We start from the raw sequence: 25,399 nt of genomic DNA on the forward strand, positions 1-25,399 counted from the left end.
CCCACCCTTTTCTCAGCAGAAACTGCTTTCTGGTTTTTGTCCTGTGTTCCCCCCGCCCCGCTTCCCGTTCAGTCCTAGCTTAATGAAGGTGCACAGCAAGGGAGGCTGGCTGCAGGCTTTTCATTTGGCTGGGAGAGGAATCTGCTTTTTTTTTTTTCCAAGGGTGTAATTAGGGCTGGCTGGGTGCATCCCCTCATTACCCATGCTGGGGAGGAATGCTCTCTAATTATAATGTTTGCCTGCCACCGGGCCAGGGGAAACTGCTAACCCCTCTGGGATGCCACTGCGAAATGTCTGTCTGTCCTGGTGTCCAGCTGTCCTGGTCTGGGTGGGCTCCAGGAGGAGCTGGAGGTGATGGGGGTGGAGGGACAGGGCTTGCGCGGGGCTGGATTTACTCTAGGGTTTGATGGCAGGTTTTGCAGGAAGGGTGTGCATAGGGACTGTAAAACTCCTGGAAGAGGGCAGTTGATGGAGGAAGATGAGCTGGTGTGTCAGACAGAGATGCTTTGGGGAAAAGGTTAAGTGGTTCTTCCCAAATTTAGTTATTAATAAAAGATTGGTGAGAATGGAAAGGCTCTGTTGTGTTGCATAGAGGGGGGACAAGTGGGTTTGCAACCTGCAGTGCTGTGGAAGCAGCATGTTGGTCTGTCCATGTTGCCAGTGAGTCCTGCTGCTCCACGTGGAGGGAGTGTGTGGGTGTGTGTGTGTTTGCTCCCCAACCACAGCCCATGCAGCCAGGCTTGCAGGAGCTGTCCCGGCTGGCACAAGGGGTGGGCTCTACTTCTCGGGGGGGGGCGGCAGAGAGGAAGACCCTATAAATACACAACTCTGAGGTGGAGCAACACCTTCTGTGGACCCCAGAACACTGCTGTTAGTGCGGGCTGAACATAACAGCGTGTTGAATGCTGTGGTTTTGTGGTCCAGCCTTTGCTGAGTTGCTATTGCATGTGCTTGTGGGAGGTGTCAGACGCCACGGGGATGGGCAGACCACGAGCATGTCAATAGCTAGATATCCCGTGGCTTTGCTCCAGGCTGGAGATGAGATGCCAGGTACCAGTGTTCCTCCTCCGTACCTATGAAGGCTCCATGCTCAGTTCTTCAGCCTCTGCAGGCAGTTTGTGTCTGTCCCACCCTGTCCCCTGGATCCTTCTGCAGAGGGAGAGGTTAATGAGCGCCAAGCTGAGTTAATGAGGCCAGGGGTTACATCAGCAAGCTGTAGCCCTCGGGACAGCAGTGCCGAGGGGCTGGTACATCCCTGCATCTCACTTTCAGTTCTTCACAGCATGTTTCTGAGCCTGCTTTAAACAATTCAGAGGGTTTATAAGGCATGAGATTTTGTGGGCCCTGTGTAAGGAGGTAGCGGGGAGAGAGCTGAGGTGGAAGCTTCACTCAGTACAAGTGTCTTCAAATCTTCCAAACCCATCCTGAGTGACACCCTTTATTTTGGGTCATCCTCCTTTTTCCCTACTTTGCCTCCCATGGGATGAATCCCTAGAGGAGGCACAGTGGGCCGTGGCTTTGCTTGGCATTTCTTGGCCTCATGGAGACTTTGCCTTTGAAGATGCCACAAGCTGCTGGCATCTTCTCAGCAATGCGGTTTCATGCTGGGGGACCGTGCTGGTGTGCAGGAGGCTGAATTTGTGTGACAGGAAGTGGAGCAGGGAGGAGAAGGGGATGCTTGGGGAAGAGAGGATGGTGTTTTGAGGAGAGAAGGTGCTCAGGATGCTTTTAGGAGGAAAAGCTGAGCTATGGTCTACTGCTGGGCCTGAAATTATCTGAGGAGGGCACTCTGTGATGGGAGGCCCTTGGGAGAGGGGCAGGCCTGGACTGGTGATGCCGGCTTCCCCTGAGCCTTAAGACTGACTGAAATGTGGTGAGATGAAGATTGCATCACATGTAATGATGCCTGCTCAGCAGGGATGCCTTTGCATCCCTCTGAGGGTTGCAGCAGGGATTTCCTCTGTATGGCAGACATTCTGGCATGGGAGTGAGCCATGCCACTGCTCTGGCATGGCAATTTGCTTGATCTTAAATGGCAACAACGCTAATCCCTAAATGAGTCTGTTCATACATATTCCCTGGAGGCGATAGGAGGGGGGACTTTCAGACTTTCAGACACCTCCTTGAGCCAAGCCGGTGGCTGAAATATCCCCGCCAGCTCAGTCTCTGGAGCCTGAGCTGTCCCCATTCCTGCTGGGGGATTGGGAAGGCAAGCAGCTCTCCTCCTCCAATGCTGGAGATAAACTGTCTTTTCTATTTGTTTTTAATTTCTACAGGAGGATTTCTACCCACCCCGCAGGCAGGGATGGGTTTAGCTGTTGCCTCTCAGGCCTTTGCATGAAATAGCGCTCACTCTGAGACAGGCATGAATGGGGGGCGATGGAGGTAGAAGGGGTTAAGCGTCCACCACCACTGAAATTTAGTGCCAGAGAAACCCTGCATCCTGACTTAATCCTTACATCAAATTCCTGCCTGCCCAGAGCTGGAGGGATGCGTGGACGTGAGTGATGGGCACAGGGCTTCAGCTGCTGTTAATGCTCCTGTAATCTTCCAAATATTTGGAGGGATAACAATTGCAGGAGAGGATTTTAACGCTTTCCTGCAGAGGTTTACTTGGCCATTGCTGCAAGGGGAGCAGCCTTCTGGGCTTGCCATCCCTTGTGCTGTGTTTTTGGGGTGATGGGAGGGGGGTGTCAATGCTCAACCCCAGCTCTGGTGCTGCTGCCCATGCAGGCTGGTGGTATTGGTTGGGGTCATTGATCTTCAACCAAGTTGCAAAAGCTGGCTTCAAGCATCTGCAAGTCACTCTCCGGGGAACAGATGCTGTGGATAATCCAGATCAACCCCATCAGATTAAAATGTGCGGTGAGGGATGGGGGAGAGGAGGTTGGAGCGGAAAGAAGTCGTCGGTGCCTATTCCCCTCCTCCCTTTTCTGTCTCACTGCTCCTACTACAGTCGTCCTCAGAGCTTCAGGGTTTAGTCCCATGGGTTAGAGCCCTGGAGCTGTCCCCTCTGTGTCTCTCCTCCCCCACATACAGATATAGTGCTGAAGCCAGTGCTCCAGCCCATCCTGTAGCACATTACACTTCAGCACCCAGCCACATGCCCCAGGCAGTGTGAGACTGTGGGATGGTGACAGCCTGGGACTTCCAAAACCCTCAGAAGGGAGCTGGGAAACAGGCACCCACCTCCAGCGGGAAAGAGGAAGGCTGGCAGATGGGAACCCCCTGTAGATGTCTGCTGGGGAGACAATGATTGCAGTCAGTGTAGCACACTCTCAAATATTTATTAATTTGTCGTTGCTGGGAGCTTTATTGCTTGTCTGATTACAGTACTGGAAATCCCGGCTGTGCAGGGCTCCTTCCTTGGCTCCGCATGCAAAAGTGTTTCTCTTGCATGTGCTGCTCTTGCAGTCAATGGCTGAAACTGTCATCTCAGTGGGGTCAGAGCAGTATTGGGCAAAGCAGAAGTAGCCAGATGGAGCTGATGGTGCTGCACCACTGGGAAGGTGCTTTTGTGTTCTTTATTTTGCAGTTTTTGCTGGATAGTCAGGGTAGCGGGAGCAGCAGCCGTTCCTCCACACGGTGTGAGCAGTCTGCTTTCCCTCTGCCGGCTGTATGTGGAGTTTCTTTGGGGGTCCCCCTGGAGCATTAGCAGAGTGAGATGTTTCCCATGCAGCGGGTGGCCAGGCACTGGGAAGGCGGATGAAAGACTGGGTTGATGGCTTATGATAAACATGCCCAGCATGGGTCTCCTCCCTTTTTTCATCCAAAGTCCCTGTTGTTTCTCTGCCTTAATTCTTCCCCAGTGTGCTTAAATACCAGCAACTGTATTGTGCTGGAACCAAACACCCTGCCCAGCTGCAAATGCTTTTTTTCAGCCACGTAAGGCTGTTTTCTGGATTGAGAAATCAGCCTCCCGCTTGCTTTGCTCCCATTCATAAGCAAGCAGGAGCCTGGGGGAGCTGCGGGGATGGGGCTCTGGGGCATGGTCGTAGTTACAAGCCTGCCACAGAAAAAATACCATTTCCCTGTCTCATGTTAGAGCTGCTTTTTTGGCCTCAGATCTCTCTTGGCCAGAAATAAAAGATCTCTCAGCTGTTGTGAGTTTGCAGGATTTAAATTTTCCCAGCAGCCAGGATGCTCCTAGCTTTAAAGGTTTGGGGTTTTTTTTTGGTTCAAAACTTAATCCGAACAGGTTTTTATAGCCACCAAAAGCAGATGCTGGATCTGGCCAGGGCTAGGTAGATCATCCTATTCCACCACCCTCATCCCCAAAGTCACTGTGCCCCTTTGGAGAAGAAGCCCAAAGTGTTGAGCTTGAGACTGCCATCGTGGATTTGGGAAGACCCCCTGTCAAGGCAGAGGGTTGGATGGAACCCATCGCTGCCGGGGTTGGCAGTACCACTGGTGATATTTCACCAGCTCCAAACACCACCAGTGTGCTGGGGGACCAAGGTTGCTCCCACCACAGCCCAGAACATCACCCATTCTGCTGCAGATGATGATGGTGAGTCATGAAACTGTGATTTTCACCAGGCCGTGACTCATCCCCTCCCAGCTCCAAGATCTTCTTGGATGACCTAAAGTCTTGTTTAGCATCACCGAAGTGTCAGTGGGGTGGGAGAAATGTATCTTTAGTGTTGGCTGCTGGAGGAAGACCTCACCTTGCCTGCGGTTTTGGCTCAGGGGAGACACATGCGCTTCAGGATGTCACCCCCATAGGGGAAGGTCCTTCTGAAAATTGTTTTTTTCAGTGACATTGGGTCTCCTTGCCTGCATCCTGGGGTATTGCACCTGGCGTGGGGAGAAAACAACAAAATAGGAAGGAATAAAGAGAAGAAATAAAAACCTACTGGCATAGATACAGAAATAAAACTTAATGGGGAACCTCAGGCCCACATCACAGCCAAAGATAGTATACTATACACTGTCCCACACGACATCCTTGTCTCTAGATTGGAGCAACATCAATTTGATGGATGGACCACTCGGTGGATAAAGAACTGGCTGGATGGCCACACACAGAGTTGTGGTCAATGGCTCAATGTCCGGCTGGAGACCAGTAACGAGTGGTGTCCCTCAGGGATCGGTGTTGGGACCGGTCTTGTTTAACATCTTTGTCGCTGACATGGACAGTGGGATTGAGTGCGCCCTCAGCAAGTTTGCCAATGACACCAAGCTGTGTGGTTCGGTTGATACCCTGGAGGGAAGGAATGCCATCCAGAGGGACCTTGACACACTTGTGAGGTGGGCTGATGCCAACCTCATGAGGTTTAACCGTGACAAGTGCGAGGTCCTACACCTGGGTCGGAGCAATCCCAGGCACAGCTACAGGTTGGGCAGAGAAGAGATTCAGAGCAGCCCTGCAGAGAAGGACTTGGGGGTGTTGGTTGATGAGAAAATGAACATGAGCCAGCTTCAGTGTGCGCTTGCAGCCCAGAAAGCCAACCGTATCCTGGGCTGCATCAAAAGGAGCGTGACCAGCAGGTGATCCTGCCCCTCTACTCTGCTCTTGTGAGACCTCACCTGGAGTATTGTGTGCAGTTCTGGTGTCCTCAACATAAAAAGGACATGGAACTGTTGGAACAAGTCCAGAGAAGGGCCACGAGGATGATCAGGGGACTGGAGCACCTCCTGTATGAAGACAGGCTGAGGAAGTTGGGTCTGTTCAGGCTGGAGAAGAGAAGGCTGCGTGGAGACCTCATAGCAGCCTTCCAGTATCTGAAGGGGGCCTACAGGGATGCTGGGGAGGGACTCTTCATTAGGGACTGTAGTGACAGGACAAGGGGTAATGGGTTAAAACTTAAACAGGGGAAGTTTAGGTTGGATATAAGAAGGAAATTCTTTCCTGTTAGGGTGGTGAGGCACTGGAATGGGTTGCCCAGGGAGGTTGTGAATGCTCCATCCCTGGTGGTGTTCAAGACCAGGTTGGACGAGGCCTTGGGTGATATGATTTAGTGTAAGGTGTCCCTGCGCACAGCAGGGTTGTTGGAACTAGATGATCTTAAGGTCCTTTCCAACCCTAACAATTCTATGATTCTATGATTCTATATATTGGAGTGGTTATCATCTCTGCCACTGCCCTCAGCAGTGCCTACAGGAGGCTGGTCCTCTCCTGGGGCAGGGCTGGGAGTTGGGGGTGATTGCTCTGCCAAGAGACTAATGGTCTTCAAGTGTTTACATTCCTTATAGCAAGCCTGCTTCATAAACCCACCCGCCTTTACAGTTGTAAAACAGAGCCCAGGAGCCAACCCTGCCCTGGGGATGGGTGGCAAGCAAGCCCCACAGGCATCACAGGTTTTCTAAGGATGCTTTACAGCACGTGTTACCTGTGCCCTTTCCCAGCAGCAGAGCTCAGGTCCAACTTTGCAGCCTGTGTGCTGCAGGGATGCAAAGAGCATCACTTCAGAGAGGTTTTCAGATGAGTGCATGAGTGAAGTTTTGTTGGCTGCCTCCGATGCCAGCTGGATTGTCTCCTGCCAGCCCCCTTTGCCAGGGAATTTAGATTTGTGGCATCGAAGCGGTTTTTAAAAAAACAACCCCCAAAAAAAACCCAACAAAACAACTCACTGGGTGCAAAATTGAATAGTAAATGAAAAAAGAAAGAGTAAGTGATGTTTGTCACACTGATACGGGTGAGAGGCTGCTTAGCAGAAGAGGGGAGCAGGACCGGTGGCTTGATGTGGGCATAGAAGTGTGGGACCATTTATGGTGGGGGCTGGCACCTCCTCATACCCCCATCCCCCTGCCTGCGGTGGAGTGCTGGGAAAATTACAGGTCTGCAAATGAGATAGGGGAGAAAATGGCCGGCAGTGGAGAGGTGGTGGAGAGACAGCCAGAGAGAGAGAAATTAGCCCAGAGTTTAATTCATTGTTTCCAAAAGAGTGGTTAATGGATTATGACAAATGTCCTACCGCTCTCCCTTAGTGCTGTGTTAAATGGAAATGGAAAGTCAATTTTCCTAAATGGATTTTAAACGAGTGACCTCGTGTGTTTTTTTCCCTCACTGATTTTTGCTCGGGAGGCAGCTTGGTCATCTTCTTTTCTTGATGCATCTGATTATTTTTTTGCTGCTTCTCCTTGCATCTTGGGATTCTGATTTTCACCGTGCAGCACTGCTCTTGCCAAGGGTGACGAAGGGAGTGGGCTTCTTTATTCCTTGCCAGCTCTGGAGATGTTATCATGGGGCTGGGGATATTTGCTGTTTTCCTGCACACTGCAGTGCCTGGAATTGAGGATCACAGCTGTCACTCGGGGAAGAGAGGAGGTGGAAAAGCTCATAACACTACTAGGTGTAAAGAAAAGCCTCGTGATGTGACCTGACTGCTAGCGAGATGCCCAGGAACAACAGGTTAAGGAGTAGCATCCCAGTGCATGTATGTGGCTTTTTATCAGTCCTGTGATACTTGGGTTTGATCTTAATGGGCAAATTGTTTGGAAACAGGAAACATTCCTATGCTGGATGCTGCAGATGATCCTCAGTGTTGGTCACAGCATCTTTCCAAGCCAGTGCTAGGGGTGTGAGTCACCTTGAGGCTCCCAATCCTCAGGAATTACATCCCTGGGTAAGCACTGAGCTGCTTGCCCCTTTTCAGGGCTTTCCTTGGCCTGACCTGAGCAGACACGACCTCTTTTTCTAGTAATTTTTGCATTTAGATTGTTTTTGAAAGCAAACAAGCAGGAAGATGGAGATGACCAGGGCAATGACCCAGTCTGTTTTTTTTTGGGTGGGATTTTATGAATCCCGATTGCATTTTGGGTGATAGCATTTCTCTGGAGGTGGCTGGGCTGAAGCAATAGCTTACCTGTGATAGGCAGATAGCTGGTCCGTGGGGTCTGTTTTGGCAGGGGCTGCTGGTGCCCCTTGCATTGTGTGATGCTGAGATTCAAGCGTTGGCAGGGGGCTGAGATCCCACACACAATTCCACCAAAGAGTGGGATGTGCGAGATTTATGCTGGGGTTGGGGTCTGCGCTCCCAGCACAAGCCCTACCAGCATTTTACTTGGAGCATGCCCTTGCGTTCCCCAGGGCCTTGGGAGGGAGGCTTGGGAAGGGGGACACCAGCCCTTCTGGAGCCTCTTTATGTCCTCGTCACCTTCCCTGGACTTGGGTTTATTTTCCTTTATACCTTGTGGTGTCCTTTAGTCAGATCACCCAGGCTTTGGAGTCAGCCTGGTCTTGGGGTATGGATGGAGGGGCTGGTACCCAGGCAAAACCAGGATGCACTCCACAGCAGCAGCAGGTCTAGCTAGCAGAGAATTGCTTTTTTCTTTTTCTGGGAGACTCCAGCCCTCTTTTGCTTTTCTGAGCATCCTCAGCAAGGGCTGTTGGTGACACCACTGCACACAGGGCGGAGCTGGGAGGGAAGAAGTGACATAGGCAGGAGTTGAGTCCCTGCTGGGGTGGGACTAAGGGCACCTCCTGACCCTCTTGCTCTCCTGACAGGGCTGGAGTACAGCGATGTGCTGCCCGACTCCTTCCCCTCGCCCCCAGCAGAGACCCTGCCTTACTTTCTGCTGGAGCCGCAGGATGCCTACATCGTGAAGAACAAGCCGGTGGAGCTTGTCTGCCGAGCCAACCCTGCCACCCAGATCTACTTCAAGTGCAATGGAGAGTGGGTCAACCAGAACGACCACGTCACCAAGGAGAGCCTGGACGAAGCCACTGGTAAGCAAACCCACCCTGGCATCCCCCTGTCTGTCCTTCCCCTCTCTTCTTTCCAGGCACTTCTGCCCTTTTCTGTCTTGCACATCCATGCTGTAGATGTTTATCCTTCAAGGAGACCAATAGGTCTGTGATTCATGTTTATCATTCCCCAGGTGATTGCAATCTCATGAGGTCGCTTTTGTATGTTTCCCACTTCCTTGGTCTGTGCACAACTTGTCTCTCTTTCTATATCATCAGTGAACTTTAGTAGAGGAGCTGCCCCTTTCCCAGCCATTGATGAAGGCATGATGATGGTATGGGTCACCGTACCTCATAGAAGCTTGGGGAAGTCAGCCTGTGTGCTTGCACACTTACCGTTTGCAGGACATGGGGTTGTTAAATGCAATTTGAAAGAAGCACGTCTAAAATGGATAAAAAAAAGGAAACACTTTGCTACAAAATGCCTAATCAACATGTAGGAGTCATTGCCACAATGGGGCAGTGAAGGCTGGCAGCTCACTCAAGTTCATAAAGGGATTAGACCTTTAATGGGTAATGAGAACATTTTCAGGTAGGATTTGAAATACTTTTTAATGGCAGATGAGCTCTTCCCTGCCTCAGAGGACAAGTCAGCTGCTGGCTGTCTGAAACTGGAGGGGTGAGAATGTGGTTTAGGCATTCTAAGAGGTTTCTTATTGCAGGAGATTGGGCTCCACAGATCTTCCTGCCCCATGCTTTGAAATGTCTCGGCATGTGAACAAGATGTGGGATTACATATATCATGTACTAAAGCAGATCTGCTAAAATTGGGATGCTTTAGCTCAGATCTTGTCTTGTCTGCATCAGTTTTGGTACCTGTAGTCAGATCAGGAAGAGGAAGAAAACAGTCACATTTCTCTGCAAATCATTGAACATGCAGCATCCCTCATCTCTAGAGGGCTTTAAACCAACATAGCCTTTTGAACTGCTGTGGTGTTGGCCACAGAAGGCAGGCTGAGCTTAGGAGAGATTTTGTCAGCCTGGAGCACAAGTATTTTTATAGAATCTCCTCTCGTTCCTTTGATTTTTTAACACAGTCTTGCCCTTCCCTGGCACCTCCTCAGCTCTTCATCCAGTGCTGTCTGTGAGCCAGTCTTTGCTTTGGTGCTTCTCTGAACCTGCTCTGGAAAAGGGAAGATCGTTTCTTTTCTCTGTGGCTTTTTGAGTCTTTCTTCCTAACGTTGCTTCATCTGTTCCTGGAGTGTTTTTCCTCCAGAAGATCTCTGTCTGAAGGATGGTCAAACATGCATGGGAAGTCTTTCCCCTTGCTTCTACAGAGACTGTTGGGAGCACTGGAAGCACTGTTTCGGAGTCCATCTCCACCTCCCAGTTCTTGGGGAGGCCAGATTTGAAACCCTCGCTGCTCTAGGGCAAAGCCAGTGCAGATTAGTGACTGGGCAGCCTTCACTGAGGGGTTATTAATTTATTTATAACATGTGGCCACAGTGGGTTGAGCCAGAAGTTTGCACACCCTGCGTGTGGCCATGGTGTGGATGCTTAGAGGAAGAGCACTGAACCAGGACAAGGAGGGAGTGGTGGACCCTGCTCTGTTATCCCCCAGCTTTCTAATGTCTATGATTAAGGGACTCTCTGGTCTGGTGACAATATCTTAGCAGTGTGGTCCAGCCCTGGATGGATTCCCTTCTGTTGATTTGTCTAAATGCTGTTAGGATTCATTTCTCCTCTGGATCATCCCAGAATCCTGTAGCAGGAAGTTTCATGGTTTAGTGATGTGGAAAAGCACTGTATTTCTGGCCCCACCATTTGCTCCACCCCTTGAATGAATACCCCTTTCTGAATAACCTGCTTCACGCAACTCTTGAGTAAAATAGGCTGGAGAAAACAGAGCAGTAAGGGAGCAGAAAGTCTGCAGCAGGAGCTTACCCTGTTTTAGTGGGGGACTCATTTGCTTTGGGCCAACGCCTCCCTCTCAGATCCCAGTCTGCAGACGCAGAATGTGTGCCATCAATCTGGGGAGGAAACATTGCACACCTTCTTCACCCAGGCTTCAAAGATGATATTGCTGCTATCAGTGAACAAACTGACAGTGCGGAGGTGATGCTGTGCAAGTAAACTCTGCCAGCGTGAGCATATCTGCCCAGCAGCTGCCCTAAGAAAAAAGGAGCCAGAACCACAATGGCTTACTGTGCTAAAAACATCTCTGTTTGCAATGCCTGCTGTTTGTAGGGAAAGCTGCCACAAAGGGCATGGGGGAGAGCTGGCCACAAAGTGACGGGTTAACACAATTCAACGTTCGTGGCTTTTTAACTGTCCTTGGTTAAAAGCTTGGAAAAAGGCACCTTAAGAAAAAAAAAAGCAAAAAAAAAAAAGCAACTTTTAAGATGACGTGTCTTGAATGAGCTGGGCTTAGTAATGCTCTGACTGCGTCTGATCCAAAGCGTTTCATGTGGAAGAAAGCTAAAATAGGCCAAGTCAGATAATTCAGCTGGGTGAGAAGGGACAGTCAGTAAGAGCGGCTGTGTTTGGATGCCTGTAAGCCCCCTAAATAGTCAACTCTGTGATCCATAAGCTTGGTCTATAGTATTGGGTAATCTTTGCTTTTGGGGGTTACAGAGATAGCAGGGCATTTGCAGGATGCTCCCCACCTTTCCAGGGCTGCTCAACCCACCCCACCGGTGCTTTCCAGAGAGACAAGATGGTTTTGCGCCATCTCTGTCCTGGGTCCTTCTAAAAACCCTAAGTTTTCCAAAACTGCTTCGCCCAAAATGCCTCCCCTTCCCCTCCTCTTATTTAGTGGCAAGGCAAATTGTATTTTCTTGGTGCACGTTTGCCAGCTCTTCCGCGGGAAGGCAGCAGAGAGGTAGTAATCGCTCCTCACAGCACTGGGAATGAGCTAACAGCATCACAGCTGGGGAGCAAGCAGCTCTCTATTGCTGTGAAATTGAGGCCTTTTTATAAATAGAACCTGCAAAAAAAAAAAAAAGGGCAGGTATTGCTTAAAATAAGGAAAAGCAAGTCCCGAGTCCCTCCTGCCCTTGGCGATGCTTTGGACAAGCCTCAGCATCCTGCGGTCCAGGGGACTGTGTCCTGGACGTGGTGGTGCCACGTTTGTCATTGCAGCTGCCATGGCCAGGGTGTCCTGGCAGACTTCACGGAGGCGTCTGGGGGTTGATGGAGGTGTGTAACTCTGTTTGGAGTCAGTAGGCGTGAAACGCCACCATCACTGGATTATTTCTTAAGATCTTTTATTTGTCTTGTTCTATTTGTGTTTAAATGGCAGCTGACAAAAGATGGTTCCCTGCAGCAAAGCCTCAGAGGAGGCATCTTTCAAACCCCAGTGAGTGGGAAAGGGTCTGGGCAGGGATGGAGATGTCAGTGCTGGGGGAGAGGACTGATGGAGGAGGGTGATACCTCTTGAAATGGTCAAAAGGTTCTGGTCCTGCCCAGCCATGCTGGGGCAAAAAGAAAAGCCACATCAGCCATTGCCCTGGCTTCAGCTCGAAGTCAAAGGGAGGGAGCAGCCTCCCTGATTTACAGAGGTGCCAAACCAAGATGCCTCTGAGATGCCTCCAGCTCTCTGCATCTGTTAGCCTCTGAGCCCTCTTGCGTGCTGCCTCATTTTACCTCCTCCTGGGTGCTCTTGCCAAGTTGATGCCATCCCTCTGTCCTCTTCTAGGGATGCTGGTGCGGGAGGTACAGATCGAGGTCTCCCGGCAGCAGGTAGAGGAGCTCTTCGGCTTAGAAGATTACTGGTGCCAGTGTGTGGCCTGGAGCTCTGCAGGCACGACAAAGAGCCGCAGGGCATACGTCCGCATAGCATGTAAGTACCCAGCGTATATAGTGCTTGCTCAGACACAATGCTCCCAACAGTGCTCCCTGTCCCTCTGCAAGAGCTGCATTTACCTACCTGCACTGCTCCGGCTCACAGTCTACTGATTTAGTTTAAATGAGTCTTTCTTCCACCTTCTTTTCCACTTTGGGGCCCCAAAAGGTTTCCAGAGGGCACAATCCACCAATTTAGAAATTGTTTGCAAAACCTGAGGTGTGACCCTGGATCCCAGGCTGAAAAAGCAATGTGTCAAGCCAGGTGTGCGCTGCTTCTGGCAGCTTTAATAGCAGCCAGGTCATTCATTCCTGGCTTCCCCAAGACACAGTGGGTGCAGTTGAGTGGGGTTGGCTATCTCCAAAAGTTGGCTCCTTGTTGAAAGCAGTGCTTTTTGATCAGTTGGAGATGACCCATCCTTTCTGGATGGCCCTGGTCTTAGCTCCCCACCCCAGCTTGAGCTTTGCTCAAGGCATTGTCCCTATCTGCCTAGGTAAGAGGCTCTGGCATTACCTGGGTTAACACCGCATTGCCCGTCAGCATGCTCAGCTCTTCCCAGTGCTTTATTATCGTTAATAAACCAACAGTTAGCACCTTGCACACTTTGCCTGAATCAGCGATTCTGTGTCTCTGGAGTCCCTGCTGTCATATGTCACTTCTTTAAGCTGCCATTTGTGGGTGTCAGCCTGATTAAGGGCGAGTTAATCAGGCTGTTACCCAGCTGAGTTTGCTCTCTTAGCAAATGAGATGGCAAAGCTATAGGAGAACAGTCAGGCTTCCCCAGTCGTAAACAGATTTTGCTATTAGAGGGCTAATAATCCAACATGTTGTTCAAAACGGCGGTGGCTGGTGTATCAGCTATGCTGCTGAAGGACTTAGTCTTAACAGGGGAAGTAAGGTGGTACAGGGATGGCTATGGAGGAAGCTGGTTTGTTCAGCCCCAGCCAAGGGTTTGGTGTTTCTGGGAGCCAAGCAGTTGAGGTGAACCAAGGTTTCGCTGCCCTGCACAAGCAGGAGCTGCAGCCATAGAGGGCTGGGTGCTGTAGTAGAGCATTGCAGCACCATCTAGTGATGCTCCTGCTACTGAAGAAATGAGAGGGTTGAAGAAACAGTGGTTAAGCTGAGATTTAGCCCAAAAGGAGAAGACAAGAGGGGGGTGTGAACCTGCAAACACATGAAGGAGGAAAGGCATCGTCCTTGACCACCATGTGCTGTCCTGAATTCATACTGGAAAAGTTACTTCTTCAGATTCTTTCTTCCAGGACATGTTTTGCTGTAGCTGTGCTATGCCAGAGGGATTTCCCTATTTGTGGACCCCTGGAGCCAAGGCAGTTCTGTTCCCCCACAAAGGTTTTGCAGGTTGCCTGGTTTCTGAGGTGGGCTGGTAATACCTGGGTTTTCCTTTCCCTCCCAGACCTACGGAAGAACTTTGACCAGGAGCCACTGGGCAAGGAGGTCCCGCTGGAGCACGAGGTCCTGCTGCAGTGCCGCCCGCCTGAGGGGGTGCCGCAGGCAGAGGTGAGCATCTATGCAACCCGAAGGAATGCCCAGTGAGGTGTCCTCTCCCATACTAAGGAGAGACAGGGCATGTCCTTGCAGATGGCTTGCTGCCATGATGGATGGCCTCGTGCCGAGTCCGTCAGCTTTCATTATTCAGCAAATTGTTTATTTTGGGTAGTGGCTCTGTTATTCTGACATCTAATAACATATGTAACCTCAGCACCTGTTCAACCTACCTCTCCCATGCTTCCTGATGTGGTGTTAACCCGTTTGAGGGAAGACCTAACAAGGAGGCACCCCATGACTTGCCTGAAGGGGAGCAGTTAAGAGCCAAGGGCTGGGAAAGTCAGTACAGATGGTCTTCCCTAGCATGGTGGTGGTGCTTTTCTTGCTCACAGCTATATCAGCCCCCAGCAGCTGTGCATTCGTGGTAGCCACAATGTTCCATCCTTGGCCAAAACAGCAGTAGTGCGTCCTAGTCAGGCTGGGTTTGGCCCAGCTTCTGGGGAGAAATCAATACAGTCAGAGGCAAGGTTGGCCAATCAGTGGTTGTGGTGCTGAGGATATTGGTGGTCTTGGTAATGAGAATGGGGAGGGCTCTGGGGCAGGTCATAGGCTGGTCTGAGGGGTTTTGCTCTCTGTCAGGGTTTGTGAATTCAGCCCCTCCTACCTGATGTTTCTCCTTGCTCATGCCTTCACCCATGCTCAGTGATATTGACTCATGCCCTTTGCAAACAGCCTAGTTAAGCAGTCACATCATAGCTTTCTTGGAGACCCTGGTGGTGGTGAGCACATGGGATGAGCATTTCCACTGAAATTCATTATGAGCTTTTCCTGGCTGAGTGTTTAGTTCTTAATCGGCTTAATCACCATCATTAACCATTCATTCCTTTGCACTGCTAGGTGGAGTGGCTGAGGAATGAAGATGTCATCGATCCCACCCAGGACACCAACTTCCTGATCACTATTGATCACAACCTCATCATCAAACAGGCTCGGCTCTTGGACACTGCTAATTACACCTGCATGGCCAAGAATATTGTAGCCAAACGCCGTAGCACCACAGCTGCCGTCATCGTCTACGGTAAATGGCCCTTGCTCTTGGGGAGAGGACCTTTGTTGCTAGCCATGTCCCCAAGCCAAGGGGAAATACAGGCACTTTCTGGGAGTGGTAGGAGTAAACACCACCAGGGTATTTCATTGAGTTAGCTAATATCCAATATCTGCAAAACAGGGACCCCTACTAGCTTGCACAGGCTGTTAGGAGAGTTTATGAGGTGTAGGTATTTCCAAGCCTTCTCGTTTGTGTATGAAGGTGGGTAGGGGTTAGACCCAGCTGGAAAGCTGCATTTGGCTAAACTTTCCTATAGCACCAAAGATCTGCTGTGGCCAAATGTAAAATGGAAAAGGGACCAAAGAGGCTTGAGCACCTTGTACATGGGGTGTGTGACATGAGAAGGAGTCTCATGACTTACTTTTCATGAGGGTGAGGTGTTCCAGGGTGTCATGGAAGATGTAAGAACAGAGGACCTGGTGAACCCTAGACTTAGCACCAGTCCCTGCTTAAATGGGCTAGGCCTCTGTTGATGTGTTAACGCTGTCCATCTCCTCTTGCAGTGAATGGTGGCTGGTCCACCTGGTCCGAGTGGTCTCCTTGCAACAACCGCTGTGGCCGGGGCTGGCAGAAGCGCACCCGGACGTGCACCAACCCCGCGCCGCTGAACGGCGGCTCCTTCTGTGATGGGCAGCCTTTCCAGAAAATCACCTGCACCACCCTCTGCCCAGGTAAGGTGGGTTCAGAAACTGGCTTGCCCACACTGCCTGTCCCCAGGGTTGCACAGTCCGCTTATGCTCCCGGTGCACCCCAAGGAGACAGGGGCTCAGGAGACCAGTCCAAAGCATCTTTCAGTCTGCTGAGTCTTGAAAGATCTGGAGATATTTGTAGAGGTACAACTTAATTGCCTCAGATAGCAGTGGGGCTTGGTTTGCTGGGATAATGCTCCCTGAAGGTCTCGTGAAGACCCTGAGATGGGCTTCTCACTACTAACAGAGACATCGCGGCTTTGGGGAATGAGCCCCGAAGCCATGCCAAGGGGTTTACTGATGTGCCTGTGTTTTGTGGCCTGCAGTGGATGGTGCATGGACGGAGTGGAGCAAGTGGTCAGCGTGCAGCACCGAATGCACCCACTGGCGCAGCCGCGAGTGTGCCGCCCCGGCTCCCCGCAACGGTGGCAAGGACTGCAGCGGAGTGCTGCTTGACTCCAAAAACTGCACCGATGGGCTCTGCCTACAGAGTGAGTATGTGGGCAGGAGGGCAGGGACCAGCACTGTAGATGATGGTGGGGGGCTGTGTTGCCCTGGCACTTGGCCATGTTGTTGTTGGTTGTGCCCCAAAATTGATGGGGCAGGCAGCAGCATTGCTTACACCTGGTTTTTAAATTGTGCCTTTAACAAAGTTTTTTAACCACACTCACCCCTTCAAAACTTAGTTCTCACCTGGTGGCAAGAAAGGTTTGGGGAGTTTTGTGGGATGTAAATGTCCCACCAAGCCTTCTGAAATGGCTCTGTGTTTGGGGTCTCTGCTGAAATAAGGCTGGTTGTGGTTAGTGGGGGCAAGATAGGAGGGTTTTTCAGCCCCACCATAAAAACATCTGACCTGGGTCACTGCTTGGTAGGAGCTCTGCAGCAACAGCTACAAAAAAACTCAGTAATGATGATAATGGTGCTGCCGAGCTGAGTGGGCACACTGAAAGATGAGCAGCTGATGCTGCCACCTGCTGCTGTGTGACACCACTGTCCCCTTTTATGTTGCTATGGCCAGAAATGCCCAAAGTTGTGTTAGTGGGATCGTGCATCCCAGGGGCTGGCTGGGCATGGGCATATCCTCATCACCGCACTTCTACTTGGCTTTCTCCATGCCCCAGGAATGATGCTGCTCTCCACTTCTTCCCCACTATGCTGAGGCTCCTCATGCTCCCTGGGGTGGCTTCTACCTTCCCAGCCTTCTGTTTCATTTCATCCCCATCACACCATCACCACCTTCACCTTTTGTTTTCTAACTTTTTTTTCCTAACAGATAAGAGAGTTCTAAGCGAACCCAAAAGCCACCGTAAGTGCTCATTTCATGGCCATTTTGTTTCTTTGTGCGGCATTGCTTTGGCTTTATTCTGTTGCATCCATGGTAGGGTTCCTCAGCAGCTACAGAAGCACAGGGTGGGAAGAGGGAGCAACTAAAGGCCACCCCAGAACTCCTGTGTATATTAAATCACATGCTCTGCTTGAAGCTATAAATATGACCCATTTTGCATCCCTGCTCCCATCACTCTTTTGCTGCCTGCAGTTCTTGGGTGCACCACCGTGCAGACAGTGTCATGCCACCAGAGATACTCTGGGCATCATCACCCCACTATGAGGACTCCCTTCCTTGAGTTGGAGAGCTCCCAGTGTGCATCAGGGTTTCTGTTTCTTGCATCCAGATGGATGAACTCAGGGACAAGGTGACACCTCCCAGAAGTGGCATAGTCCTAACATGTCTGAGATCATCAGCCTTAGGACAGGGCTTCACTCCAGCACAAAACTATAAAAACCAAGATATGTGAGCAAACACGGAGGGAGGAAGGAGAGAAGGATGGGTTGTGCATGCTCAGCTCCTGGTGCTGAAGGCTTTATAATGCTCTGCCTTTCTTCTTCATCCCTCTTCTTTCTGAGCAAATATATTCAAGCTATGCCAGGCATTTAAACATCAAGCGCCTTGTGGCAGGGGAAGGGAAGGTGGGAAAGCTGAGAGGTGTCTATATAGATACAGTGACACTCAATCATTCCAGTTGGATGCATAGCTCAAGTACATAAATATGAGATGCATTGGATAGGCATTGCATTTACTCCTCAGGGTTTTCTCTGTGTGGGATATGAGGGTTGATAGCTTCACAAATATGAGCTGCACAAACCTAATGGTTCTCTGATTCTTGGTGCTCCGGTAAAGTTTGCATGAGCTGTGGCAAAGTGTCCTCCAAAGGTTTGAGGGGTTCACCTCCATCTCATTCTTTGACATCATCACTCTTGACTTCTGGACTGCTCTTAGGAAACACCCTTCATCCTCCTGCCACAGCTTTTCCAGGCAGGCCCAATACACATCTTCCCCTTTGTGCCTGTGTCTTGAGTTAGTGGTAGGGTTGAGGAGCACTGGTGTGTCTTGATGTGCTTTTCTGGTGCTCCTTTTTTCACCTCCATTTTTTTTAATCTCTTCCAGTGCTGGAGGCCACAGGCGATGTGGCCCTGTATGCCGGGCTGGTGGTGGCCATTTTTGTCTTCATCGTGATCCTCATGGCTGTGGGGGTGGTGGTGTACCGAAGGAGATGCCGGGATTTTGACACAGACATCACAGACTCATCAGCTGCTCTGACCGGCGGCTTCCACCCTGTCAACTTCAAGACCTCCCGGCATGGTAAGAGCTACATTCCATGCAGGTCCTGCTCACCAGCTCAAGCCCAGGTAGAAAGAAAGTTGTGCTGCAAATCACAGTAGGGGGCAGGTCCTCAGCGGACGCCAGCCTGAATTTTCTAAGGGAATATGCTGGTATTTCAAGGCTGAGGACTCCATGGAGGTGGTCAGGTGTCAATGGTGGGAGCCAGGGAAAAGCATCTACAAAGCAAATATGGTAAATATTTACTGTAGGATACTCAGTGTTTCTCACTCAGTCATGATGCTCAGCAGTTCCCTTCCAAGTGGTGAAAGGCAGACAGATGCAGCCAGAAGTTCACCCATTGTACCTCCTGTGTGCACTCTATCCCTTGCTGGGCATGGAGACATCTCTTCCAGTCAAACAATGCTTTTATGTCCTCTTGTTTCCACTGCCATCTTCATCCTATCTGTGTTTCCTCCTCCCACAGACAACCCTCAGCTGCTGCACCCCTCAATGCAGCCAGACCTGACGGCCAGCGCCGGGGTGTACCGCGGCCCCATGTACGCCCTGCAGGACTCCTCAGACAAGATCCCCATGACCAACTCCCCCCTGCTTGACCCCCTCCCCAACCTTAAGATCAAGGTGTACAACTCCTCCACCACCGCCTCCTCGCCAGGGCTCCATGACGGAACAGACCTGCTCGGAGGGCTGCCCACCACAGGCACCTACCCAGGGGACAGCATCAGGGACAGCCACTTTGCGAACATGCGGAGCAAAGCCCTGGGCTCCCAGCATCTCCTCAGCTTGCCTCGGGAGCATGGCAACAGCACCAGTGGCACATTTGGCTACTTGGGGGGAAGGCTCACCATTCCGGGCACTGGTAAGCCCCAGGCTGGGGAGTAGGGCATGTTTGGCTGCTGAATGATCAAGGAGTTGTTCTTGTCCCAGCAGACTCGTCTGCCATGAGCAGCCCCTTGCTATCCCAAAGCTGGCTCCGGGGAGGCCAGGCTTCCCAAGCCAGGCTTCTCAGGCTGGAGGTCAAAGTCTCTTGGGACTTTGCTGGTTGGCCTTGCCATTGACCCAGGGCCAGTTCCTTGCAAAAAGACGCAACCTGTGTTTTTGCTTCCTATTGCAGTGGTCTGGCTCCTCTGCGTAAGCAGTGCAGCTGAGGAACACCTAGAGGTGTTTCTCCTGGAGCGCTCTGGGCTGCCCTATCTCATTTCTGTCCTTGTGCTTGCCAGCTGGGATAGAGGGGTGGTTTCTCCCTGTTTTTTATTCCTTTGTTTTGTGACTGATGCCTGTGTGTTTCATGCTAGGGGTGAGCCTGCTGGTGCCCCATGGTGCCATCCCCCAGGGGAAGTTCTACGAGATGTACCTGGTCCTCAACAAGGCAGAGAGTGCCCTGTAAGTCACAACTTGCCGCCCATGTTTCTGCCTTTTGTTGGTTGCTGTGAGGCTTTCTTTCCAACCAGTATCCCCTTTCCCCTCCCCAGCCTGCCCTCCGAAGGCACTCAGACAGTACTGAGCCCAGCAGTGACCTGCGGACCTACTGGCTTGCTCCTGTGTCACCCTGTTGTCCTCACCATTCCCCACTGTGCCGATGTTGGCTCCTCAGATTGGATTTACCAGCTGAAAACGCAGTCCAACCAGGGAAACTGGGAGGTAAGGTGGGAAGGCAGCCCCTGTAGTCAGTAATGACCATGAGCATTGCAGGACACAACCCCCAGCATGTTGTGCTGATCCCCATCTTTGGTTTCCCATTTTTCCCTGCAGGAAGTTGTGACCTTGGATGAAGAGACCCTCAATACTCCCTGCTACTGCCAGCTGGAAGCCAAGTCTTGCCACATTTTGCTAGACCAGCTCGGCACCTATGTCTTCGTTGGAGAGTCCTACTCCAGGTCAGCCATCAAGAGGCTCCAGCTGGCGATCTTTGCCCCCACTGTTTGCACCTCCCTGGAGTACAGCCTCAAGGTCTACTGCTTAGAGGACACGCCAGATGCTCTGAAGGTAAGCTTACCTTGTGATGCTGGTGCAGGCTGCCCCTGCTTCCCAAAGCTGTTTGTGCTGGTGGCAAGATGCTGCCTGGTGCCTCTCAGGATGGACTGGCCCCAGGGAGCAGACAACCTGATGCAACTGCCTGCAAAGTGACCACAGTGAAGTAATAAGCATGTTTACTGTTTTCCCTGTCCTTCCTCACCCTCTCCGAAGGAAATAATGAGGGTGCTGCTTAGCTCCTATACAGGGCTCCCTTGCTGCAGAGATTACATGAGAGGTTTTGCTGCTGCTGGGTGAGCTTTCCCACGCACCTGAAATGCTGCTGTGGTTTGCATCATTTTTCTATAGATCCTGTTATTCCTGCATGGAGACATGTCTCTCTCCTAGTTGGGAGGTATTTGTGACATAGGTAACATCGAGTGCAAAATGGGAAGCTTGAATTTTGATCCTTAAGTTATATGGACGCTGGTGCAGTGGCTGTTTAATTCCCTGTGACTTGTTCTGTGGTGTCAGGATTGCTTTAGTGCCTCTAGGTGGAGATGCAGGCAACACTTTGGCTCCTGGATTGAATTTTTCTCCTAAGAGCTGATGGTATAATAGTGGGATGGTGTTAAAAACAAATAGGATGGCACTCTTGAAAAGAGTGCCTGACCTTTGCGTTGGACCTTTGCATTGTCTGAGGAGTACAGAGGCATATACTGATTCTCACATTATAAACTTCAAGTTGTAGGTGGTGCTGGCACGTGAGATGAGTTGGCAAGTTCTTGGAGAGCAGCTGTCCGGGTGGCAAAGGCTGCTTTCCTGTCTGGGCTTGTTGCTGCTGCTGGCTCCTCTTGTCAGGAACATACGTAGCTTTGGGTATGGAGGGAGAAGAGGAGCAGCCCCTACTTTTCATATGGTCTCACTCTGCCTGTCATACTGTCTCCAGGAGGTGCTGGAGCTGGAGCGCACACTGGGTGGGTACCTGCTGGAGGAGCCCAAGCCCCTGCCCTTCAAGGACAGCTACCACAACTTGCGTCTCTCCATCCATGACATCCCCCATGCACTATGGAGGAGCAAGCTGCTGGCCAAGTACCAGGTAAGGGGCAGAGGCAAGGCCAGCTGGGGTCCCAGACTGGGGACACCATCCTCAGCCAGGCTCTGTGGGGTTGTGAATGCCCTGGTCTTGTCTCCAAAGTTGTCTCCCACAGGGATGGAGGAAGTGGGACTGGTTGTCAGGTCTTTTCTGGTGGGATGCTGTCTGTAGGGTCCCTCTGTCCCATCTTATCTGTGTGGGGTGGCTGGAGGGAGTGGGATCTCCCAGGGGATCTCCTGGAGCCTTCACTGAGCTTCTGCTTTGGTGGTCCTCAGGAAATCCCTTTCTATCACATCTGGAGTGGCAGCCAGCGAGCCCTGCATTGCACCTTCACCCTGGAGAGGTACAGCCAGGCCTCCACTGAGCTCACCTGCAAGATCTGCGTCCGGCAGGTGGAAGGGGAAGGGCAGATCTTCCAGCTCCACATCATGCTGGGAGAGGTGAGTGGTGGGGAGGTGGGGGGACAGCACAGGGTCATGCTCAGGAGGCGCTTCACCCTGTTCTTTGCCTTGCAGCATGCCAGCTCCTTCGACACTCTCCGTTCCCACCACAGTGGTACCAACACCACCACCACCCAGCTGGGACCCTATGCTTTCAAGATCCCCCTCTCCATCCGGCAGAAGATCTGCAACAGCCTGGATGCTCCCAACTCCAGAGGAAATGACTGGAGACTTCTCGCCCAGAAGCTCTCCATGGGCAGGTGGGTCTCTGCATGCTTTGCTTTCCCCTCCTGTACCCTAGGCAGAGGCGCTTCACCCTGCCCTCCCTCCCTGCTGAAGGCATCCAGCTAGGTTATGTCCAGCTATATAGGTCTGCCCATAAATACAGATATAATGTACATAGTTATATCCATCTATATCCGTGCATCAATCTGTGCCACTGTCATGGGTTTCTTGTGTAATTTATCTGGGACCATCCTTGTGCTGTTCCTGTCTGGGTTCAACTCCAAGGACCGAAGGAAGGGAGGGTAATTTCAGAAAAACAAAGGTTACATTGCTTTTGCATGAATGCCAGCTCTGTGTAAAAATTGAAGACAGTTTCTCAAGGGCTTTGGCATTTGCGTTATGCCATTTCCGTCAGCATTCATCTTGCAAACAGGTTTGCTGCCCCAGCGTGTTCCTTCCTTTCATCCCTGAAGGGCACTGCACCAACCTGGACTTTCTCTCTGCTTCCCCTTTGCAGGTATCTGAACTACTTTGCCACCAAAGCCAGCCCCACCGGGGTGCTCCTGGACTTATGGGAAGCCAAGCACCAAGATGATGGTGATCTCAACACCCTGGCCAGTGCCTTAGAAGAGATGGGCAAGAGTGAGATGCTGGTGGTCATGGCCACAGAGGGAGACTGCTGATGATGCTCCCCATGGCTGGCGGGCCAGAAGGATGAAACAGGGGGTGAGGGGGGGACCCTTCCCTGACAGCGGGGGGAGGCACATCCATCCCCAGGCAGCAGCTGAGTGAGGAAGGGCCGAGGCCGTCGCTTCTCCCTCCCTCCCCGCATCACTGTCAGCCTTAGAGACCCATCCTCAGCGAAGGAATTCAAGTATTACGCAGCATTCCTCTTCCTCCTCTTCCTCCTTCTCCTCATGGCATGGGGAGGAATTAGGGCTTCTCGAGTTGGGATGGGGGCTTTCCTTCTCCTTCTTTGTTTGGGTTACCCTACTCCTCCTTTAATAGCATTTCTGCATTGAAGGGATGAGTACAATCTAGTCTAATGGCTTGCTTCTGGCAAAAGCTTCAGACAGCTTAACAGGCAAACAAGAAAGAAAAAAAGGAAAAAAAAAGTTTCTTAGGAAACGCAAATAATTTATTATCCAGATCTTTGGATGAGTCCTTTTTAAAAAAAAAAGAAAAAATTTAAAAAAAAAAAGACAGATTTATAAATCTTTTTTTGTGTGTGTGTGAGAGCAAGAGCGTTGCCATGGTTGGGGTGGCAAAGAGATTTAAATGAACACACTTTTCTAGGGAAAATCATGGAGCAACACATGTTTACATGTCCTGGGACCCCTGGGGAGTCCGTAGGGTAAAGTGCCTCTACGCCCCTCTGGTTCAGGGCCAGCTGAGACCCTCCCCAAGACTTTTTCCTTGCAAACTCCCCTTTCCCCAGCAGCAGTGCCTGGAGCAAGGGGTCGTCTCTGCCTGCAAGGATGAGTGAGGGGTTCTGCCCTGCATTTAGGGTTCAGGGGGAAAGTGCATCTGGATATGGGTGTTTTTAATGAATTCTTCTCTGGCATCGTTTGGGGGAGCTTTTTAGGATGACTACACCTTCATTTACATAACTTCAGTACAAACCAAAGATTTCAGTCCTGCACCAACCCACAGGCCAAAGGCCAAATGTTTTAAACCCACCAGGGTTTTTGTAGTGAGAACCCCGAATCTGGGCTTGGTGGTCAGAAGGAGGTGATGAGCAGGTTGTGCCAGGGGTCCAGGGAGAGCAGAGGGTTGGCAGGCCAGGATGCAGCCCCATGCAAACTGTGTCGGTTTTGGGTCCATGTGCTCACGCCTGTTTTTTGATGCAGTATTTCAGCAGGGATTCAGGGAGGGAGACCTTGGCATCTCCAAGTTGCAAGCCAGGCTGAGCATTTTCATGCGAGGGACAGCATCATAAGCAGTGATAGGGTTTCCATCCTTCATTGCAGCTCCTTTTTCCCTTGTAATAGACCTTTTATAATGATGGAGAAGTTGTGGGATGAATAGAAAGTCATCAAGGGGTAGGCAGGAACAAGGTGTCTTGCAAAGATATGGTGTTTCAATGAAGGTAAAAATTTAGATTGCTTGCAGATAGAAATAGTTACTCAGCGAGTGCTATATCTTAGAAATGTCCATTTAAAAATAAATAAATGAATAAAAGGATTAGACTAGATCACATGGCAAGGCTGTGGAATCTCCATCAGTGGAAGTATTAAGAGCAGGGTCTGAGAGCAGGTCCTGCTTTGGGCTGTGATGAGCCGTGTCCTGGCTGCAAAGCCGAGCTATGGTGTTACAGGGTGCATGCAGCATCCTGCAGCACCCTGAGGACTGGAGCAAACTCAGGACTTGGGGAGCCATGCCGTGACTGAGAGCATCACCTTTGAAGGGTGGCTTGGGAGCAGTTTTCAGTATTGCTTAGGCACAAGGATGATTCCTCTCAGCAGCTTTTGAAGCAGTGATCAGATGTGTAGTGCCCTATTGTACTTTGGGGTCTCTGGGATTCCTTTCTTTCTGGGTTTTCAAGGTTGTGGGAGAGAGGGGATCTCTTTCCTCTGTGCTAGATGGAAAGGCTTCTGCTGGGTGCGCTCCTGTGTCACGTGGGAAGGGTTTTGTCCTTCCTTTAGGTTGCATTTGACCATCTGATTTCTGACACCCCATGTCTAAGCTGAGGCGGAGTAAGCAAATTTGGAAAGAAGTGAAGAACTGATGGATCAAACCAGCTGCTGGCATTTTATAGGGCTCCTTTCTCAGTGCTGGGGTGCTCTCTGTGAGATGAGATGCTCTTCTTTCGGGTTGTGTCTGAATCTCTCTCGCTTTCATTCCCACTGTCTCTGGTTCATGGATCACTGCGCTGGCATCCATCCATCCGTCCATCCATCCGTCCCATCCGTGGGTGCCTCTGCCTCCATCCCCATCTGTCTGTGTTCGTCTTCCCCTTCTTCTGGCAGGCAGCAGCCTCCTGGATTCACCAACATGTGTGTTTGGGGAGGTTCTCCCCATTTTTCATACCAGGGAACCTGCACTAGAAGCAGAACAGGGGGAGGCAGGGTTTGCTCCTCACCCTGGTCCTCTGAGTGCCTGCTGCCCAGCTCCCATGGGAGCCAGCTCCCAGGTGCCCTCCATGCCTCCCTCCATGACTGAGGGTTTGTCTGCCCAGGCATTTTGGCAAAGGCAATCCCATGATCTGTGTCATGCTGGCAGTGTCCGTCTCTTGCTCCGCAATCTGTTTCCATATTTATATGTCCAGGGGATGGGCCTAGTGGCATCC

At 51.1% G+C, this 25,399-nt stretch overlaps 1 protein-coding gene across 3 annotated transcripts in view; it reads left to right on the forward strand.

Moving 5' to 3' along the window:
- UNC5B (unc-5 netrin receptor B) overlaps window positions 1-24,309 on the forward strand; it is a 54,953-nt gene extending 30,644 nt beyond the window's left edge. The window contains exons 2-17 of one of the 3 annotated variants that reach the window (XM_061447574.1): window positions 8,454-8,671; window positions 12,327-12,470; window positions 13,888-13,991; window positions 14,877-15,057; window positions 15,591-15,758; window positions 16,103-16,267; window positions 17,050-17,082; window positions 18,223-18,417; window positions 18,863-19,255; window positions 19,692-19,779; window positions 19,869-20,037; window positions 20,149-20,382; window positions 21,299-21,448; window positions 21,721-21,885; window positions 21,961-22,145; window positions 22,628-24,309. In XM_061447574.1, the coding sequence (XP_061303558.1) occupies window positions 8,454-8,671; window positions 12,327-12,470; window positions 13,888-13,991; window positions 14,877-15,057; window positions 15,591-15,758; window positions 16,103-16,267; window positions 17,050-17,082; window positions 18,223-18,417; window positions 18,863-19,255; window positions 19,692-19,779; window positions 19,869-20,037; window positions 20,149-20,382; window positions 21,299-21,448; window positions 21,721-21,885; window positions 21,961-22,145; window positions 22,628-22,793 (2,758 nt within the window). In that variant the 3' untranslated portion in view covers window positions 22,794-24,309. Of the gene's footprint in view, window positions 1-8,449; window positions 8,672-12,326; window positions 12,471-13,887; window positions 13,992-14,876; window positions 15,058-15,590; window positions 15,759-16,102; window positions 16,268-17,049; window positions 17,083-18,222; window positions 18,418-18,862; window positions 19,256-19,691; window positions 19,780-19,868; window positions 20,038-20,148; window positions 20,383-21,298; window positions 21,449-21,720; window positions 21,886-21,960; window positions 22,146-22,627 lie in introns of all 3 variants that reach the window. The other 2 variants (XM_061447573.1, XM_061447575.1) reach the window with 2 other exon arrangements.
- Window positions 24,310-25,399: the final 1,090 nt, after the last annotated feature.

This window comes from Pezoporus flaviventris, unplaced genomic scaffold (assembly GCF_033815535.1).
Source record: "Pezoporus flaviventris isolate CSIRO_AGI_PZ_B2104156 unplaced genomic scaffold, CSIRO_AGI_Pfla_v1 ptg000001l, whole genome shotgun sequence".
Taxonomy (NCBI): domain Eukaryota; kingdom Metazoa; phylum Chordata; class Aves; order Psittaciformes; family Psittacidae; genus Pezoporus; species Pezoporus flaviventris.